Source organism: Perna viridis, chromosome 2, assembly GCF_037379345.1.
Source record: "Perna viridis isolate PV_CMFRI_1.1 ecotype Kerala chromosome 2, ASM3737934v1, whole genome shotgun sequence".
In the NCBI taxonomy this organism is placed as follows: Eukaryota; Metazoa; Mollusca; class Bivalvia; order Mytilida; family Mytilidae; genus Perna; species Perna viridis.
The window spans coordinates 51529293-51550592 of record NC_142446.1 but is presented as its reverse complement, the minus strand read 5'-3'; the positions used below and the strand labels follow the sequence as shown (position 1 = coordinate 51550592).

The window sequence follows — 21300 nt, the reverse complement described above, 5'->3', positions numbered from 1 at the left end:
TATAATACATTGAAGTCTTATAGATTGCACCTTAAAGTTTTCCTAATTTAAGACACCATGACCTTTTTATCTTAAACACACAAAGTTTTTTTTTTATTTATAAGTAAAAAGATATAACGGTGCAAACGACGCTATTTTAGTGTTACAGGTATATAGTTATATACCTGTACGCCCTGTCAGTCTATCTAGTTCACTGTTTAGTTAACTAAATAGTATAAGGCTCGACAAGCACCTGTTCACATCAGAGGCTACTGCATTAAAAATTTTCATTCATTTATTCCAAATTAGGAAAATTGCCGACCTCAGCGTTTGTGCTGTTTTTGGATTACTTATTTGTATAATTTAGATGATGACTAAACATTAAGTACCAGGTAGGAATCGATTTTATGCTTTTGTTTGAATGTTCAATCATAAGTAAATATATTTGATCTACGTTATCATTAAATGTCAAATTATGCCTTAAATTCATTTGATATTGACTATATACTTGCATCATGTATGTTTTTTAAATTATACTCTGTATGTTGTCAAACAGAACAAAAGTCGAAAATTGAACCCCAAAAAAATCATCTTACTCGAAATTTCTGTTCACTCTGTTGGTTAAAGGAGTTGAGAAATGAGTTGTAAAATTACCCAGTGGCTCTAATATTACTCAGTGTATCCGACTATGTTTGGTAAAGCACCTTACTGACTCATTTACCTGAATTAATCATTTTGGCCTTTTGTTGATCAATGGTATTAGGACCTGCAGACTGAGTGTCTTCCGAAACCGTAAACAGTGGCGGAGGCAAAATTTCTCAAACCGGAGAGGGTTCTATCGCAGAACCTTATGACCTCTTGACACTGGTACGTATGGCCATTTATTTGACTCAACTGAGGGATTGACAGTGACGGATCCAGAGGAAGCGCAGAGACTTTCGCCACCACTGAAATTGGGAAATTATTTTTTAGCATGAAATCTTGTTCTATGTACGTCCCTCCAACCTGGATCCACCAATAGTTGTATTACCTGTGCATTAGTATAGTAAAAGTCTGTTTCATTTCGATATCAATGATCTCGAGGAGGTACACTCTTGTACTGTTAGTATAATGCCATCTGCTAAAATGAACATTCAACTTAACTCTGATGACAATGAAATTATTATGTATCATTACAATGACACTAATTGGCTTTTAAGTAGACATAAATGCGGGAATTCGGACACTGTAATGCTTTAATTGAATTTTTTTTTTGAAATTACATAACATTTCCATCAATATACATCCTTTGAAATTTTTCTACAACCCACATGACGAAATTTAAAAAGAGTGCATTTAAAATGATATTAAACTATAATTTGAATGAACGCCTTAAAAAATGACTGCATTTTTATGGTCACAGACATAAAAGTTCATGCATATTGACATTAAGTTTGAAATTTTAACAGGTGTTTTCGTGGTATTTAATAACTGGCAGCTGCTTATTGTTTATTACAGTATATCGAGAGCACAACCATTTTTTGTTGGGTTTTCAATGGCCCTGACTATCCTTGCGGTCCTCAAACGATTTCTTGGATTCTTGTCGTAGGTTGTTATTGTACGGTGTTGGTTTGTTTACAACCTAGTCCTCCTGGTCTTCGTTCAGTGTTATATATATATTAGCAGCCGACCGACTGCTTCGACGCTCTGGACTCAGTGGCGGATCGAGGGGGATGGGTTGGGGGGACCGGGCCGCCCTTTAGAAAATTGCAATTTTTAAAAATTGTTGGCAAATTGTTCAAGATACGATCAGAATACAGGATTTCAGGTTTAATATTTCAAAATTTCCCCTAACCCCACCCCTGGCAAATTCGGGTCACTTCGTGATCCTCACCACTGATCCTGTCAAGAATTTTTTTTGCCCCCCCCCTTACCTAAAACGCCGGACCCGCCACTGGGACTGCCCAAAGACAAACCGTTTCCCGCGTTAATTATCCGACCTTAAGAAGTTTGGTCTCATATGACGTGCGTTCCCATAATATTGGTACAGTTATTAAGTTATCGTTTCTGATTTAATTCACTCAGTTTGTAAAATCTCGTCATCAAAATTTGAGACATAATGATAATGTATGAAATTTGTTCCATAAATAATCCATAAATATTTTTTTTTTTCAAACTGACATCATTATTTTTCTCTTTACTTTGGAAGCAATAGTTGCTTTACTATGGAAGCCATGACGGATACTGATATGGTCTACTGTATCATGCTAGTGCCTCAACAAAGTTTCTTACTTGAAGAATTATGGTTTTGTTTGTTATTGCGTTGAATCTACTTTAAATCAAAAATGTGATGCTTATCATCTTAGTGCCTTTCAATATGACTTCTTTAAATGGATAAGGATAGGGTCATGCAGGGACAGAAGATATTATTTTATTCATCCCTGGTGCACTTGTTCTAGACCGGCCTCGCCGTGGAAAGTTTATCTTTATTGGGTTTGGTATCACTCTATTTAAGCAGACTGACGACTTTGAATTATAAAAAATGTTACCATGTTTGGCCAATTTAAATATTATTTAAATAATGATTTGATGTTCACATTTAATAAAGATTATAAATGTAGGACTAAGAAGTGCCTGTAATCTCGATTACTACTCGAACGTAACTGATAAAACGGTTTGATATGCAGCTTTCAAAGAGCCTAGGGTTGTGTTTAAAAAAGGTGTTTCCTTATATGAAGCATCCTCGTGTTAGACTAATCTAAAAAGTAAACATTATGATCTTATATTGGCTGACATTACCGAAAGTTTAACGTGGCGAAATAAATTATAAACTGTGTCAGGAAAAACTTCAGAGCCTCTGGATTATTGCTGTTGATTTCTTTTCGTTTTTATTTTTTTTCATTTCGTTTGGTGAACCCCTCTAATTTAAAGATTTTTTGTGGGTTAGTTCAGTCAATTTTGCAGTTAATACAAGGATACCATTCAAACATCATGGCCTGAAATTTGGTATACAGCTTCTTGCTGGCGGATTGTACCGATTGTGCAGCTTTGAATTTACCATTCTTTTCCTGTTAACAAGAATTTTGTCTTCGAAAAACTTAACTTCGGAATCCTTCAATGGAATTATAGGCCATTTGGTTGAATTCGATCCCAATTCTTAGATTGAACATACTACCTTCAGATCATGAATATGATCGTCCCATCAGAGCTATTAAATAATTGGAATTGTAACGGAATTTCATATGGTATACTTTAACTACTGTAATTTGTCCAATACTATATTTTCCTTATACTGCGAATATTATCATAACATCATGGAAGGGAAACCAATAATATAACATTCGTATACTATTCGCTGGTTTCATTGGAACATTATAATAATATGCTTGAGAGCTAGATAAGTGGCGCCACGGATGCATGTACGAGTAGAAATATGTTGGATGTCTGTATTATTGATACTTTTTCGAATACAGACATGTATCTTGGGGGTGGTGTGAAATAGTTCGTACAATAAATTATGGTTTTACGCTTTGTATCATTTGAATGAATAGAACTATTGATAACGTTTTAAAAGCAATTAAACATATTCGCAAAATTTGTTTTGAATATTAGATGAAAACAAGCTTTATAATCATACCAAATATAAAACAGGTGTTTTATCGAGCCTGTAAAATATCCTGTCGTCGTGCCATTGAAACAATACCCATGGCATTATTGCCACCATGTAGATCGTCAATTTCCACCATGTGTTATGTTTAGTATTTATGTTAAGTTTATATAAACTTTTACACGCCATTTCAATTTTGAAAACAAGTAGTTTTAGGTTTACTGTCAATTCATGAAGTATTTCAATTTAAATAGTTGATTCTATTCGTGCAATGACGTGTTTTGACATTCAGTGTTTTTTTTTCGGTACGTATGTTTGCTCTCGGTGTTTTAATTCCGGTGGTTGTGATTACGGTAACGGCGGGGAGGCATAAGACAGTCAATATGCTAAAATTGTCAGAATTATTTCTGTCTTCATAGCATATATATTCCGGTTGATGTTAATGTATCATTGCCTGAACTCGTCAGGGGCGGACCCAGAAATATATAAAAGGGGGGTCTAAAAATTCAGCAAAACGGGAGTGGGGTTCTCTAGATCATTATTTGCTCATTTGTCGTCCAGTTGTGCATTAAATTAAAAAAAGTGTTCCAATCGCAAACCCCACCCTGGACCCTCCATTGCCCGTAATATGAAATCAAATTGTAAAAAAGACTTAGTGCATGTGTGGGGATGTTATGCTAGTATATGGTTTTACACCTCGGGAACGGTTCATTCAAAAGTGTAATCAAGAGAACAAAGATTCGAGCGGAAATCAAATCAAAAGAATATAAGCCAAGGACAAAGAGCAGACAGGGAAAACAGACATACACAACAAAGAACATGAAATAACCAAATAACACAAACAACAAAAGTAAATGGGGAACTGTATCGAGATATTAGCATGATGAAGTCGGTCATGTCCTTTTTAAGTTTTCAAACTATGACACTAGCATTAAATATATCTTCTGAACCTACATTTTATATGTACATGAAAAGCCTTCAATTGCTTTGGAGCGTAATTCTGAAGTATTTTTATCACTTATGCAGGGCCGTAGCCAGGTTTTCTGAATGGGGGTGCGAACTGATCACTGATAAGCAATTTTACTTGGTTATCTGGTTATGATTTCTCTTTAATTACAAGCTAAGATGTAAATCCAAGTTTTATTTTTTTTTCAAGAGGGGGTGCGATCACAACCGTCGCACTCCCTGGCTACAGCCTTGCTATGTAAGTTCTTAGTAAGAGAAGAGGGTGCTACATATCTGTATATGTAGAACAAACTATGGTCGCCACTGTTAGAATAGTAGTAACTGCAGATCTTGTACTTGTAAATGATTTATAGCTAGATTTGTCAAACAGAAATAATTTTGACATCGGTGAGAAAAAGCAAACTCGGGAGATGTCAGGACATTGTCCAATGCCATTTTAGAGTGCACGGTCACTGAACTGCTTCTTTATGCGTAACAAAAATATTACCTTAGGTCAATTATTGTACGTCTCGCCAGTGTTGTAATATGCGGGTAAAAGGTATCACGAACTTGGCAGTAGGAATATAAACATTAAGAGGTATGCTATTTGTTCTAGGAATATTTCATCTTTTACCTTCCAATGCAGTAGTCTTTTTTCTTGATTTTGTGAACGTTCTGTATATTTGTATAGTTATCGATATTGAACAGAATATTTTCTAGCAATATTAAAGAAAGTACATGCATGTAGCTGCACTTAATTTGTTTATTCACTCCTATGTTCATTTTGCGTATACACTTATATGAAACGCCATAGTTGCAACTTATTTATCACTCTTCAAAAAAAAAACAAAAAAAAAAACGACAAATTTTGTTATAGTTTTCATTCCAAGCCGCGGAGGAGTGTTGCATCACTTTGATACTGATGAACCAACATAGTCTCCCGCCAACATAGTCTCCCGGTATTTTATCCGAAACTAACCGAACTGGATTTTTTTTTCAGCACATATAAACTAATTTTGAAGCAAAAGGAAATATTTTAAAATATGTTAAATTTGATCACGTCATTACATTTTTTCTATAAGACAACAATGTTCAGGTTTTATCCCTCTATACGAGATCCTCTTTTGGTTTATCATAATCTTACAAACGTTGTATGGGTTGATCATTTTGACTAAGGATTTTATTCATGTTTACTTTTGATCGGAGTTGGAAATTGACACTAGGCTCTGTTTTTGGTAAAACGATATAGGATACTACACTACATTGCGTTTATTTTCTTTAATTGTGTCCATAATCAAAATGCAGGTTTTTTACAGACACTCCTTGTAATTTTTGTGTGTGAGCTCATACATGTATTTCAAGTGCTTTATTTTTGTGTGCGCTTTTTTTATCTTCAGCATTTCATGTAATTGTATTTTATTCTGTTATCTACATTATGTATGACTGGACTGTCTGTGTTTCTGCTTGTACGTTTTGGCAATTCGGATTATGATGTCTCTGATGTGTCCTTATGTTTTCTTTTATGTTTTGCCCCTGTATTTTGCCGATAAAGTATCACGATTTTTTCCAATATGTGCAATCAATAAATAAAACGAATAAATTAACTTAAGCCGAAATTGATATTCTTAGATTTAAAATCTGTGCAAGTAAAATGTATCATAGGTGTCCTCGTTGTCCAGATTCAAACAAAATGTGTCAGTAAATAAGGTAAATGTCTGAAAGGTGGTTGTCACAGTTAGTTGTACAATGATGCTTTTATCTGCCGTCTTTATTAAGATATAAAAATGTTAGTCTAAATTTCAACGAAATTTTATTCGAAATTTATTCAAATTAACTTCATTTATGTCATCTCCTTACCACGAGATTGTGTTCAAGATATTAGGTATTAACTTATAATGAAACTGTTTAACACAGTGTATGATTTCAGTATTTAAGAATACATCATCCGAAATCATAACGAAAAACACAACCTTCCCAATTTCACATTCACAGCACTTTTGTAACATTCCAGTCATTGCCCAAATTATTGGTGCCATGCCATTGGAAAGTACGTCCATAGCTATGAACATATGTTATGCATTGAACATAATAAAACACCATAAAGGATATGAAGGGTTCATAACTCAGTCCAGGTGGACTACAAATGTTTCGTTCGCATTGCAATAACCTCTGTATTAGATTCGCTTGATATCGCTGATTACCCTAGTGTAAAATTACTCTTCGGGCAAACTTTAGGTCATGAAAATTTGAGCAGTATACTCATAACAGTATGTTAATTTCCTTATTCGAATTACTTGTATTGCAACAAACCAGAAACAAATAACCATAAATTGAAGGGGCTTTAGTTCGCTATAAAACCTTGCTTGTCCCATCATTTCCATCGGAAACAACTATACCAATTCAGGATTTGTTTTCAACTTCCGGTTTATTGCCTTGGTGTTGCTATTTGTTACATATACTTTCCTTCTGACTAGTAGCTGTTGTCTAGAGTTTGCGTCTCAGTGCTCTAATTTTGTTTTCAGTGTTTATTTATTATACCATATTTTGCTATACGTCTGTTTATATGGCTTATAAGTTTATTGAAGACCATGACTAATTTCCCCCGTCTTTTTTTACTTCGTAATTTGTCGTCATTGGGCTCACGGTCGCCACCAAGTTTAAATGTGTTCGGGTACGAAGCTGTTAAATGCCTTGTCACGTTATACTTAAGGACGTGTATGTTAAAATCATCATTATTCAAGGGACTTTGACCTTTATGTCAAACATTTACATTATAGCAATCACAACTAATATTTCGTATTTAAGTAGTTAAATTTTGGTTTACAAATGTTTTTATTGAATTAGATGATAATTTATTATGATAGCCCACTAATTTAGCTTTCACTGTTGTTTGCAGCAAATTATTTTTTTTTTAGTTTGTACTTAAGTCGACTCAAATGCTATAGGGTTATATAGTGTACTGTTCATATTTCTCCTGTTTCATATTGAAGGGAAGAAATATTGGTTTCATGGATGTTGAAAAATTCTGCGTGTTAAATCATGAAAAACACTCACTTCGTGATCCCCCCTTACCTAAAACTCTGAATACGCCACTGATGTTAGCCTTGTATTTTGCCAAGGCAAAAATGAGACCCAGTCTGAGCTATCCATAATTTGTTCAAAAATATAATGTTAGACAAAATAAACGAAAAAAAAAATAATTATTTGACAACTTTACACCGAGAAATATAATCACCTGCAGGGAGTGGATTTGGTTTTTCCTTGATTAAATGATAATTGCCTGATGTGATGTCTTTTAAAAAACTGGACAATTAACAGGGAAACTTATATTTCTATTGGCTAAATCTTATTGTGAGTTGTCCAGGTAACTACTTAAGGTTGTTCAAAAGATAACTGTCATTCAATCAAAGAAAACACCAACTCTATCCCTGAAGATACCCGTGTTACTCGCTGTAATACAAAAATAGGCTTCTACATACACACGATTTAGGATGGAATGAATGATCGGTTGCTGACTACAGCCATAGTACTTCGATTCGTCTTACTCCGTTTATAATATTTATCAATTTTGATTGTCTTTAAATACTTTTTATGACTATGGACACGCCAAAAAAGCTCTCGAGGCTTGCGTTCCTAAAGAACTTTTGCCCTAATCGTTGAATGAACATTTCCAAACATTTTATGTGCAGATTGTGAGAATCCAGAGAAGGGAACAAAACATGAAAACCCAATGTCAAAACAAACAACACTCGTCTAGCTCTAGGTTCACTGCCGTTTTCTATGATTAAACGGGTCATTTAACTACAAGAACGGTCCTAGAGTAATATGTTGGCTTCTGAATAGGTCAGGGGTGGGGGTGGGGGGGGGGGGGGTTCAGGATTTCCATTTGATACCGCTACGGCGTGGCGTAAACCACATATATAAGCATACCAACAAAATATTAATTTCCCTCTTAAAACAAGACAAATATTGTCAGACGGAAGAGTTACACACGGTGGGACGTGTCTAAATCTGAATTTGTAGGTATTACCCTGTCAATTCACACGATGCCAACATATGGGGTGAGCTAGTTGAGAGTAGGTTAACATTGGACTCCTATAACGCATTCACCGAGAACCTCTTTCATTCAAAAAGAAAATAGGAAATGATATGGGTCATTTCAATACAAATATCCAGACGTCTAAGTATAAACAATTATCTTGCTCTAAATTCACATTATGTGACAACTTTAGACCTATATATCAGAGTAACATTAGTGCGACTTTTTATGTTACCTGGTATCGGAAGAATTCTGTTCTGTGCATAATCTATTTTTTTTTCTTGTAATTTTACAGAATGTTATCATCAGTAGCATCATATCAGTCTGAAACCATGCGCTATGAGATTGTCTGCCTTAAAAAAATGATAAACATATCGACTTTGTTGTATATATAACAACGTCATTTTCCATTATTGAACCTCGTATGTTTTCGAGATATCAATGAAAGACGTGCGCCTAACAGTTTAAGTTAGGAAAGTTTGATTATTTGGAATGACTTCTTCGGCTTATTGCACACTAAACCTAATGAGATTTTGTGATATTTCATCAATCAAGGAAGTCTCTATTCCGTGCCATGATTGTTGCAAATCCCGTGACATGCATTTCTGTAAAATCACATGGACTTTAATTTCCTTTATGGTCTTTAACTCGATTCGCTTCTGTGGAAGTATCGGCAAAAGCTTTTATTTTCTGTCTGACGACGGTTTTAAAATAAATCTGCCTGTAATAAATACATTTAAAATAAACTGCATTAATGTTATACTTGATGTTTAATTCAAAGTCTTTTTTTTATCTATATATGGAAATGACATAAAGACATAATATTGTACAGGCAGATCCCAAATGGGGGGGCACCCTCGAAAAGTTTAGTTTAGTATACAGGGAAAATTGGAGCCGTCCAGTTCCCTTTAGGTCAGTCAGCGGCCCTGCCCCTTTCGGAGGAATTTTGGGATTTGCAACAGCTAATTATTATAGTGTAAAGTTTAAAGTAAGTAAGATAAAAGTATGTCCGAATAAGGTGTCCAGTATCAGGGCATTAGTTGATTAACACGGCTTTCTAGATTGATATACTGCATGTATAGTGGAACTTGGCCAAGTAATGGTGTAACACTTGTCATTCGCGGACCTTTGTTAATACTAAATGCGTGAAGGGTTGATACATAAAACAGTCTCACTTTCTTTGTAAAATAAATTACAAGTTGAAAGCATGTACTTTGTCAAAGAAATAATTTGTTAACATTGTTTGTCGTTATGTATGAATGACGTCTAAGTTTAGAATAATGTGGGCTTTGAGGTCATTATTCAAAGGATTTGTCATCTACATGTATATATATATCTACACAAAAAATAAATTTATCTAATTTATAAATGTATATAACTTTGATACCTTAACCTATGAACTTGGAGAAAATTCATTCATTACATATTTCATTGTTTCCACTCCCATACATCCGTATGTGTCTCAGTGACTGTAAAACTGTAGGCTATGATAGAAGACTATCCATGTACGCATTCTCCATTCTCTGTTCCCTTTAAATGTAAGGCATGAGTTGTTTCGGTGGACATTATTTACGTTTTTTGCTTTGTTTTTTTTTATTGTTTTTTTTTTCGTTAAGTCGCGTAGATTTAATGAATAAACCTATAATGTCATAGGATTGATGTTAGGTTTAAATGTTAATTTGTCCGCATTAATCTGGTCACAAGGAAACAGGGCACTTCAAACCTAGTTTAATACACACTTAAACTTATGACCGAAACGGCTACTTTGAGACGCCCTCGAAACCTCATTTGCCCCTTCTTTATCAACTTAGTGCCACAAAGAGGAGATTAAAAACTTAACTTATTCTGAGTGGTATTTGGTTTTCTTTGCTAGAGCTGATAGTATGTACTTTACAATATTACTCCTTTTGGCGGACCCAGAAATTCTGAAGGGTTGCCGACTGGCATTAGAAGCAGCGCTCCTAGTGATTTATAGTCTTTCTATATAATCAACCGAACTTTTCGAGTATAAGGGATCCGGACCCCTCACCCCCTTGGACCCGCCAACAGTAATTAGCTATGATTGCGGTCCTTTTTTCTTGAGTAGTGTGCCTACCTGGTCTTTATACATCATACGTTCTAATTTTCAATCCATTGTTCGCATTTGTTTTCCCAGAGAAAATTCCGGCGATGTTTACTATTCACTTGTCAAAGAAATGAGTTCGGACAATCGTGAAATCAACATAGTCTTTTCTTGCAATCAACCAGATGTCATTAGTAATTAGTCGTAGGTCCAGTCAGTCTCTTAATTCGATTGAAGACATAAAATGAATGGACGAACAGATGTATAATTGTAATTCACATGTGATTCAGTAACGACAATATTTTAGTTCTCCTAATGTCACACCCGTGGGCGTTTCTATGTCCTGACAATAGTAATAATTTAAACAATTAAGAACGTTAATGCTTACTTAAAAGAAAATAAAAAAATTCTATGCATGTATTAACAAAGAATCTCCCGTTGTTCAAATAAAAAGATACAAATTACAAGAAGTTTGTCCTGTCATGACATTAGCATACGGCCTTTCTGTATTTGGGTGAACGATATTAAAGCTGAATCGTTTGTTCTATTTTCGAAGCTGGATTTCCATGCCATTCTCAGGTGGAAATTTTGACAACTATGCACATTTTACCATAATAGACTATAACGGTGTGTTAGGAAACTAAATTTCCGCCGACGAAGGGTTATTGCTAGATCTAACACTTCGAAAACTTAGTTTTTCATCATGGTAATTCAGTGACAAAAACGTGTTTCAGTTTCGTTATATTTCGTTTTTTATTGGTATTCCGAACTAATGTAACCAACAAGGATTAGGGTTTATATTTGTTTTGTAAAAGCAGGTTGAAGATAAACAATAATCTGAGCAGTATAAGGCAGCATCAATGACAGTAGCAGCTTCCCCGGGGTGATAGAATGATCATTACCCTACAATTTGGTATTATTTTTTCGGCTGCAATTTATCAGGTAAGTTTTTCCTTCTTGTAACTTATATGCTTATTTGTGTCATACTTTATACGAACGGATTAAGATACCGATATTCTGGAAAGGGAGGCCCAATAAATTGAGCTTCCAGGACATTATTTGTTTCATTTTGCCCAAAATTTGCACGAAATTACTACTACCCCCCCAAAAAAAATAATAAAATTAACAAAAGGTGGGGCCCCGATCTCCCGAATACACCATTTACTTTACTTCATTGGCATGAGTAATTCAGTGATTTAGCAAGGATTTATATGGATGTCTACCTCCTTTTTGTAATCTGTCATTTATTCTTCCTGTCAAGCAATTAATGACCAAGCTAGTGTTTCATAACTAATACTTAACCAGTGTTTGACATATTTGCTGGGTAAAAAGGGTGAGCTTTCGATTGGCTTTATTAGTTAGCAATCCAGCTTAGTTAATTTGATCAAATTATACGTCACAGACCGGTAAACTTGAAAAGTGTCATCAACGTATCTGAACATATACATTGTATGTACTACCAAATTTGTGTGTTATAGAATATTTTGGAAAAAGTTTTGTTTTGCATTAACGGGATTAATTAAAAAATGGAAGAGTCTCTGTATGCATGATAAAGGATAGTTCCTGAACCGACCCATGCAAAATTAATAAAGCAAGTAAATGCCGGTCGGTACCTTAGACAGCAGCAATTTTCTTTGGGGGTGGGGGGTGAGGTGGGGGATGGTAACTATGGTAAATGTGAAAAAATGACTTAGCTTGTCACTGGAGAGAAAAACTTTGTTTTTAAAAATGACTAAAAGATAAATCGTGCTGTCTATGTGAAGGATGCTATGCAGTAAGATGACAAAAAAAAAAGATTGGTTTCAATAGATGGTAAAAAAATATATACTTTTGATTGGCCCAGAAAAAATACAAGTCAATTTCGCTCAAAGTAAAAAAGAGTATGTCTCCTCCCACCGAAAATCAAATGGTTGCTGCCTTAGCCCCTACCCCATTGTCCTATACACGTGGTCCTATACACCTATACTCCCACTCCCTCTCCGTCGGTATTCAAACAAGTAAAAAAAAGCAGTCCAATTATCTTCTACTTTACATTCCGCCCGTCTTTAAATTGGCTTCTACCCCTTGTTTTAACCGTTTTAATGGGAATGATATCACTGAACAGGTCTGTAATAGTAGCAAATATAGGTGTTTCACTCCCCAACTCGCATTTGCAGGATTACATTCCCCAGTCTAAAATATCCGACGAAAAAAAAGAATGATTACTTTCGTAACTGTTACATTGTTAAAATGGTAGGCAGCGTGTTAAATACCTTCTCCGAGTTGCTTATTCTATTTGGTTATGTAGATGCAATGCCAAACGGCTGACTTGGGTAGTTGGAGCCAGTTTGGACAATGTAGTAGAACGTGTGGTGGAGGGGTACAGTCAAGACAGAGATCCTGCCTTCAGAATAGGTAATTTCAATTTTCAGTTCAGCAATTAATTTCATCATAAATCATAAGTACAACCACTTAAACATGTATTTAATCAATATTTAATAAAAGGACAAAACAGTAACAATGTTGAAGAATATTCACTAGCAAGACTTAGAAAAAGATAGCTTGCCCAGTTTGTTTTTGTGGTAATATTTTCAGAATTTGACCATAATATTTACAAATTATTAAAGGATAATTTCATGGAAGTGTTTGCCAGATATAGAATTAGGAGAGGCAAAGCATGGGTTAAAACGGTAAAAATCAAAGCCCTGATGGCATTGAACCTCGGAAGTCATGAGATATTTATAGGTATTTTAAAAACTTTATAATCTGCTGATGGTAATTTGTTCTGTCTGTATTTACAACGGGATCATGCTTTCACTATTACTAGAACTATACTGATGATTCAAAATTCCTATTTAAATTTCAATCCCCCTTTTTTGTTGTTGTTTCGTCTCATTTCATTTTTGTTTTTTGTTTCTCAATATGTAATCTTGACAACATATTTTATGTTTTAAATGTAGCCAATCACGTCTAATCCATATATGGATATTAAAGGCATTAATAAAATATAGTTCAAACTTCTTTATATGTATATGAATTTTTCTATGACAATCAATCATGTAAAATATAATTTCAATCGTATACTGTAAAAACGGGCAATGTATTTATATGAAATAATCAATTTGATACATTTTAATATTCACCCGCCAGATCTGTTTCGAGGTGGAAGTAGTTTTAAGGTGGTTATCAAACAGAAGTCCTTTTGATTTACATCAGATGGTTTTATGACCTAGAAGTCACATGGCTTCCAAGTAAAAAGCAAGAATAAGCAATGAACAAATCACAAATTTAAAGAGACTTTTCAGAATGAAATATTCATTTCTAAATTTATTTGTTGCTGCCTCACTTCTGAGTAAGTGAATTTGTACAAGTAGTAGATTTAAGATATAGACAGTAAATGGACTTGGCTTAAAGACTAATTTGTTAGTAGAATAGGTTAACAGTCAGTTGACTGTAACCAGGGATGTAGGGTTTGGTCCAGGATAGCACAAGATATAAATTATGGGATGAATCATACACTCAGATTTATTATTTTTGAAAAAAAAAATCCCTGTATAATGTTACCACTTAAATATTTGTTATTATATTTTGCTTTGCAGTGCTACAGCTGCATGCACAGAGAAGACTAAAGATTATAGACTATGTAATACACAGGTAAAATCTCAGTGGTTTATTTGGTCAAAATGAGTTGAAAAAGTGACACTTCTAGAAGTACACTTTTGTCTTGTTTATAGCTTCATTTTAAATGCTGAAATGCACTCACAAATTTCACACCTACTCACCAGTTTTCAAACCCTGATCTTTTAAGTGCTGTGAGGTGAAGGTTAACAAATCAAACTTTAAAAAGCTATTGAAGTGTGGATTTAAATCTGCCTATTCAAAGAAGCCAGTGCCACACTTCTTAAACTCGCAAGTCAATGCATGTACTGTGTGCCTTATGGCTTTATCTAATATAAAACCGTAGTTATACTATTTCCTAAGAATATGCTTAAAAAGTGTATATTTGTTTTTCTTTCTTTTTGGCTATGATTATTTAAGCAAAATACTATTATGAATGACCTGCCAGCTTTGCCAAAGGATGTCATAGGTTTGCATGCCATCTCACTGTCGTCAGTCTGCCACACACGTTTCCTAAAATGCTTGCAGATGTTAAGCTGATAATTTGTATATTGAATGTTCCTAGATACACGTAGTTTATTTGATCAACCTGTAACAGTAGACTGTTTCCTCAGGTTATAAGTGTTGGGGAATTTAATTTTACTTTTGTCGCAATAGGTACCCAGTAATATTTTGGTGGGTCCATCCAGCTGTCTCTCCATCTCTTTTATCTGTCTGACATTCTGCAACATGCTTTGAACACTCTAGAATTTACACCATTTAATGGATTTTTACTTGACTTCATTGCTTATATTTAAAACCTGGAAATCTTTAATTTATGAAGTTGGACTCATTAATTTTCTTGTCAAATTGAAGAAGGTATGCAAGGTTTTTTTAGTCCTAATTAAAATTCTGATACATACTAGCATATACTGCCTCAAATGTTATATTTGTATTACTTTGAGACAAACCTCCCACACAGCAATGATGAGATGAAAACCTTTAATGTAAGTTAATTGGTCTTAATTATACAAAATGAACTTAATTAAAATCAAAGGTGGGATTATATGAGTGCAGGACTCCTGATATCTCAAAATTTATTATCAAAAGCTTCTGTTTTTTCATTTTTTTGTAATGGACATTATATAATTTAAAAAAATTACTTGTGTCATATGTAATTTACATGTAGGATCAAAAGTACAATATGTTTTTAATGTCTTGTGAAAAGAGACATCAAATATGTAATGTATGTTTCAACTCCGATGGGAAGTAGATCAGCCAGAATGCTAGTTATATTAAGTGCTATGCTCTGTAAGAATTAGGCAGTTGGCGAATTATGGCCAAAAAAAAAAACACAAGTCTTTCCATGAAATCTTATTCAAAATGCTATCTGAAACACAGAAGTGGCATTCATTCCTATAATTTGAGGTATGAATTATATGAAATGCATTGCAATTTTATCATCACCAGAAAATTTCCCCTATCTTTGTTTTGTAACTTTGAACTCACTTTCTGCATCCTCTGATGCTTCTAAGAGGAAGGAACTGTCAATAGACCATTAAATTGTGCTCACATTAGCTAATTTATGTGTTTTACTGAGTATGATTCATTATTGTTCAATTTTGCCTGGTTCTTACAGATTCCACTACTTAATATAATGATAGAAGTTCATTGATTTTACATGTGCAACAATAAGAAATAAAATTTGATGAACTGGTAACAGCTAGCCTTTTCAAATACATGTACTAAACTAATGACTCATGCAGTAGATAGAGGTCTTTTCAAAGTATGCAGACCATGAAGATGCACATGTACCGGGTAGCTTTAGAAAGATGCATGTTTCATGAATTTTTATCCAAGCTTCAATAGATATTTTGAAGCACCAGTTTTAGCATGGACTGCATTAAAGCTTATTCATCATTTATATTTTATCATGTCTTAAAAATATGAAGTTTGTTTTGGTTCATTCTTTTCTAGTAGTAGTTCAGTGACTTATTTTTAAAACTTTCAAAACTTTGGAATTTCCATTTTAAATTTGGATCTTTTCAGTATTGCTATTTGTATTCTTTTCTAGATCAAGGACTTAAAGATTTCAAAATTTGGAATTTCCATGTTATTACCCCCACACACGTAGTGGGTGGTATATTTGGATCACCTTGTCCGTCCATCTAAACTTCAGCATGATTATCTCCCAATATGGATTGATTTCAAACTTATTATGTGACTTTATAAAGACGGGACATACATTGTAAGCAATTTTGGTTGCTGTTCAATATCAACTTCCTGTGCAAGAGCGGGTATACCTATTGAGGCAACATGTGCAACTCCAGATTGAGTTGTGTAAATTTTGATGTAATTTAAATTGATTACTCGTCTATTAATGTCAATTATGTTATTAATTATTAATAATTATTAATTTAATGATGTTATAGTAGGGTCTATGGTATGTTCCATGTTCAGAGTCAAAGGGAATCTCTTACTCAGTATCAGATCTAGTTTTACATCAAATATGGAAAAGATCACAACATATACTGCTAGGCAAAAGGAGTGGGGGGGTCAGGAGATTATGACTGACCACCATTTGGAAGCAAAAACTTGTTTTAAACTATTAAAATGAGCTTAAAATGGATGAAATGCCATTAAAATCAGTAAAACTGTCCATATAGCTACAGGTCTGTTACTGGTGAACTGGTCATAGGCCACACTTCGGTCTTGAGGGAATGATACATTTAGTTATTCATCATTCAAAGCATAGAAATCAATTCCCCAAAAAATGTTATTTTTACCTTGACATTCAATTGATATTAATCTCCCCGTGCAGGTCCGGGTGGTAAAAGAATAGGCCTGCAGCAGCGCTAAGCTTGTCGTAAAAGGTGACTAAATAGTGCTCAGAACCCTAGCCAGGGGCTAGGGCGCTCTGCCGACAGAGCAACTGGGATGTGTGCCCCAGGTGGTGGAATGGGGTACCCCTGGCATGTTACATGCTGTGGTTGTCAGGCTATAATACGGAAAACCTGACCGCAAACCATAGTGGTGCAACATGTTGGGAAAGATGCCACGTTCCTCGCACGTTAAAGAACCCTGCTGTGGTATTTGATGGGAGTAGGAACCTTTGCGCTCCGCCACAGGAGGCTAAATTGCCCGACCTTACCCATCCCCCCTTTTTCTAGTGGCAATCAAAATTTGTCGACCCTGTTGTCCTTGTGACCCATCCTTTTTTTTTATCATTTCATGTTCATTTTATCATCCATTTCATGTTCATTGTCTGAATATAGCTGAAATATTGCTGCTCGGACGTTAAACCCCAACAAACAAACAAACAAACAAATTGATATTAATCAACAAATGTGTATTAAAATCCTTTATCATTTTAACTAATTTTAAATCAATTCAAAGTGTACTTGTACATGTATTATAAAGTTCAGTCAGACCTGCATATGAATATCACTCCTTTGAAAAAGGGAGATAAAATAAACCTGTTAAGTTAATAGCGATGACCTTTTGAGTAACAGTCATTTTCACTAAAAAAGTCATAGGTCTATCAAGTGTTTGAATGTTATGATACATTCTGCCATGGTTATCTCAGAGCTTTTACAAAAAAATCAACCACTGGTTTGAAAAGTATGTATTCCTGGCATTATGCATAGTACATATGCTAATAAGAATTGTTTTCTTTACTAGGAGTGTCCAGGTAACACAGGAGATTTTAGGGCAGCCCAGTGTTCAGAACATGACTCTAAACCATTAGATGGTACCTTATACAAATGGCTGCCTTACCATCAAGGTAATATCTACAAGTCTGATCCTAGACTTCGGTGATCGCTAAAATTAATGTAGGGTTATATTTCTATAACAAAAGACAACAAGAGTGATACAACCACAGCATAGGCAGATTTCAGGAGGAAGACCTAGGGTAAGGGACATAACTTGAAATCAGTGATGTGTTTGTATCATATTCAATTTCACCAAAGTCATTTGAAACAATGAAATCAATCCTAATTATTTTGATGCTTACATGAAATTGATGTAAAGTGCTGGATACAAATGTTCCAATGATTTGTAAGAATTGTGTCCCTAACCCTAGATCTACCTTCTTGAAGGAGGCATTGGGCTTCCCCATATTCTTGAAAATTTTGATTTATTATTTATAAAGTCATTAAAAACATTCTTTTAGGCCAGTCTGCAGGCCCCCTTTTCTGAATTTCTGGATACACCACTGCTCAGGCTATGTCTAAGCAGTGGTATAAAGAGTGTATTCACATTTACTGGAAATGGAATATACTTTTTTTAATGTTAAGTTTAAGAAAACAGAACCAAATGCTACTATCATATTGGTTTTCATCTAAAATGATAGTTTTAGTGACAAAAATTCATTAATAAATGCAGTACTCTTCAAGTGTAAAAAGTAAAGTATGTTGATGCATCTTAAGTGGACTGGAAGTTTCAGGGACAGATCCTAGATTTCAGATTTGTGGGAACATAAACTATGAATAATTGCCTTGTGGAGCAAGGCCTAAATATTTTTTTGAGAAAATTAGGATTTTTAGGGTAAAATTTGTATAAAAATCAAGAAAATGCAGAAAATATACATTTTTACCAATTTTAGGGTTGGGAGTTGAGTGTCTCCTACGCCACCGAGTTGCTTTGAGAAATAGTACTGTACATATCATTTTGAATTTTAACAGGTGGGAGGTCATTAGAATGTCAGCTGATTTGTGCTGCTGATGGAGAGTCATTTTTCCATAAGTTAGCAAATAAAGTTATAGATGGTACACCATGTAACCAAGACACCAGAAATGTCTGTGTTGATGGCAAATGTAGGGTGAGTGTCATATCAGTAAATCATCTTTTTTTTTATCATGGATACTTTTGTTTTAGTGTTTCAAGATGTCAATTTACAGTGAGTAATAACTTTAAGGGATAGAGTTGGTCTTACAATCAACTGATGATCTTCCTTAGGTACTTCATAGGACAATTGGCTAAGATTTTTTAACTTTCTATCAAACTCAGGTTAAAATGCATATGAAATGATAGAAAGTTTAAATCTCCTTGACAATTGTCCAGTTAACTATGTTGACATTTCATCAAGCAATGGTTACTCAATCAAAGAATGATCAACTCTATTCCATGAAGTTAACTATATTTATTTATCACTTGCTGTAATTTTATGACTTAAGCTCTGTCTTGCATGTGAAAAATGGGGCCTATTCTTTGCAATATCTTTAAGTAATACTGTGAAAGTACTATTGTTCGTTGGGTACCAATATTTGTGGATTTTGTGGGTAAGGTATCACAAATTTTAAGTCAAACAAAATGGATTATTTACTTCAAAATTGTATGACAGGATCATCAAAACCACGAATTCAAGAATCCACGAATTTGTGCTTTTCCCCTAAACCATGAATATAAGTACTTTCACAGTAGTTGTTTGCAAAAACATGTTGGTTAACAGAACATTACTGTACAGTATTAGTTTTAATAAAAATAGAAAAAGAACCGGACTCAGTAAGTGGGTGGTAAATTGAAATCATCTTGTCCAACCATCATTCCGTCTGTCCATCTGTCTTTCTGTCAAAATTTTTGTTGCAACCATATTGCCTCCCAGTGGATGGATATTGATTTCAAATTGGTGTGTGGTTTCGTATAGATGGGGCATATATCGTATTCAATTTTGGTTGCTCTCCATTATCAACTTCCTGTATGACAGGTGGTATGCATAGCACAACAACTTGGTCAACTTCATGTTTTCCTGAGAATTTAAGCAAATATAGTTCTTTACATTTACAATTTGATAAAGTGCTATAAAAAGGTGTGGTTGGTGTTGTGTAAGAAATAGTGGTTAACAGGTTGGGAATACCAGTGGTTAACAGATTGAGGATACCAGTGGTTTATTGTCCAGTAAAGTTTTGAAAATGGGTTTGTAATGAAGAGGAAGAATTTCATGGAGTGGAATAAGAACTGTATAAGGATAGTGAAAGATAAAATAATATTGAACTTGAAAGGACATCAATGTCTTGTAGATACATTATGGCTGTTTTTTTAAATTCAATGTTTTCTGAATAAAATCAAGAGTATAAGAGTATAAAGGGGGATCTATAAAAAAACAGGGGCTTGCATACATTTATAGTAGAACCTAAAAAAAATGACATTAAAAGTTTGTCTTTTTTTGCACAGATGGTAGGATGTGACATGGTGTTAGACTCTACTGTAGTAGAAGATAATTGTGGAGTGTGTAATGGCAGAAATGACAACTGTCATACAGTGAAGGGAACTCTTGGTCATAAAGGTATGGATAGGATATGTTTTAGATGTGCTGTAATTATAACATTACATACTTCCCCTTTCCTGTTGTTGTACTTGAAAGTCAGTGTTCTAGGATCTTTCATAACTTTAAGTTTCTGTGGGAAAACTTTAAATGAAAATTTACTTTTTCATATCTGAAGTTTGCTTTCCAAAGTTAACAAATCCTTTAAAAAATCAATCTTTTTATTTGTTAAAGGGAAACTGGGACATAATAATCAACTTTCCCACACATAAATAGCACTTGCCCAGGTGACAGGAAAGTGGAATTCTGGAACACTGATTAGTCCAAAGTTTTTTCCCTGAATGTTGCTTTAATAGGTATTATCATTCTTTTAATTTTTTTTAATTTTATGATTGACAGAGCACATGGCTGGTCGTCCACTGTCTCATATTGTATATGTTTTTCATGCAATATATTGCTACTGAATTCTGTAATTTTCTTTGTTTTGGTTTCTTCTCAAACATTGGTTTTATAAAGTATTGTGAGGTTTTTAAGCTACCACATTACTGTTTAGCATTCATAGCAAGGCATTGAATTTCCAATCCTATTTTAGGGCTGAATATTTATTTAACTGAAAATATTTAATTCTAGTCACTTGAATTTCTAATGCTGTAATTTACACCTGACATATACACAAGCAAATAATTTTTATTCAAATACATTTTTTTGTGTCTAAAATTATTTGTGACCCTGGCTCATAAAAAGTTTGAAAATCCGCTTATTAATTAAATTATCCTATATAGCCATTTGTTATGTTGACTTTTGTCAGATTTATTTTCACTACATTTTAAGAGAAATCAAGGGAACCA

At 34.2% G+C, this 21300-nt stretch overlaps 1 protein-coding gene across 8 annotated transcripts in view; it reads left to right on the top strand.

The window, feature by feature from the left end:
• Positions 1-204: 204 nt before the first annotated feature.
• Positions 205-21300, top strand: part of LOC148625688 (papilin-like) — a 129654-nt gene continuing 108558 nt past the window's right edge. For 3 of the 8 annotated variants that reach the window (XM_088569374.1, XM_088569373.1, XM_088569369.1), the window contains exons 1-7: positions 205-371; positions 11430-11553; positions 12899-13005; positions 14190-14244; positions 17869-17971; positions 18873-19009; positions 20362-20473. In XM_088569374.1, coding sequence (XP_088425500.1) covers positions 11503-11553; positions 12899-13005; positions 14190-14244; positions 17869-17971; positions 18873-19009; positions 20362-20473 — 565 coding nt within the window. In that variant the 5' untranslated portion in view covers positions 205-371; positions 11430-11502. Of the gene's footprint in view, positions 372-11426; positions 11554-12898; positions 13006-14189; positions 14245-17868; positions 17972-18872; positions 19010-20361; positions 20474-21300 lie in introns of all 8 variants that reach the window. The other 5 variants (XM_088569376.1, XM_088569375.1, XM_088569378.1 and 2 more) reach the window with 3 other exon arrangements.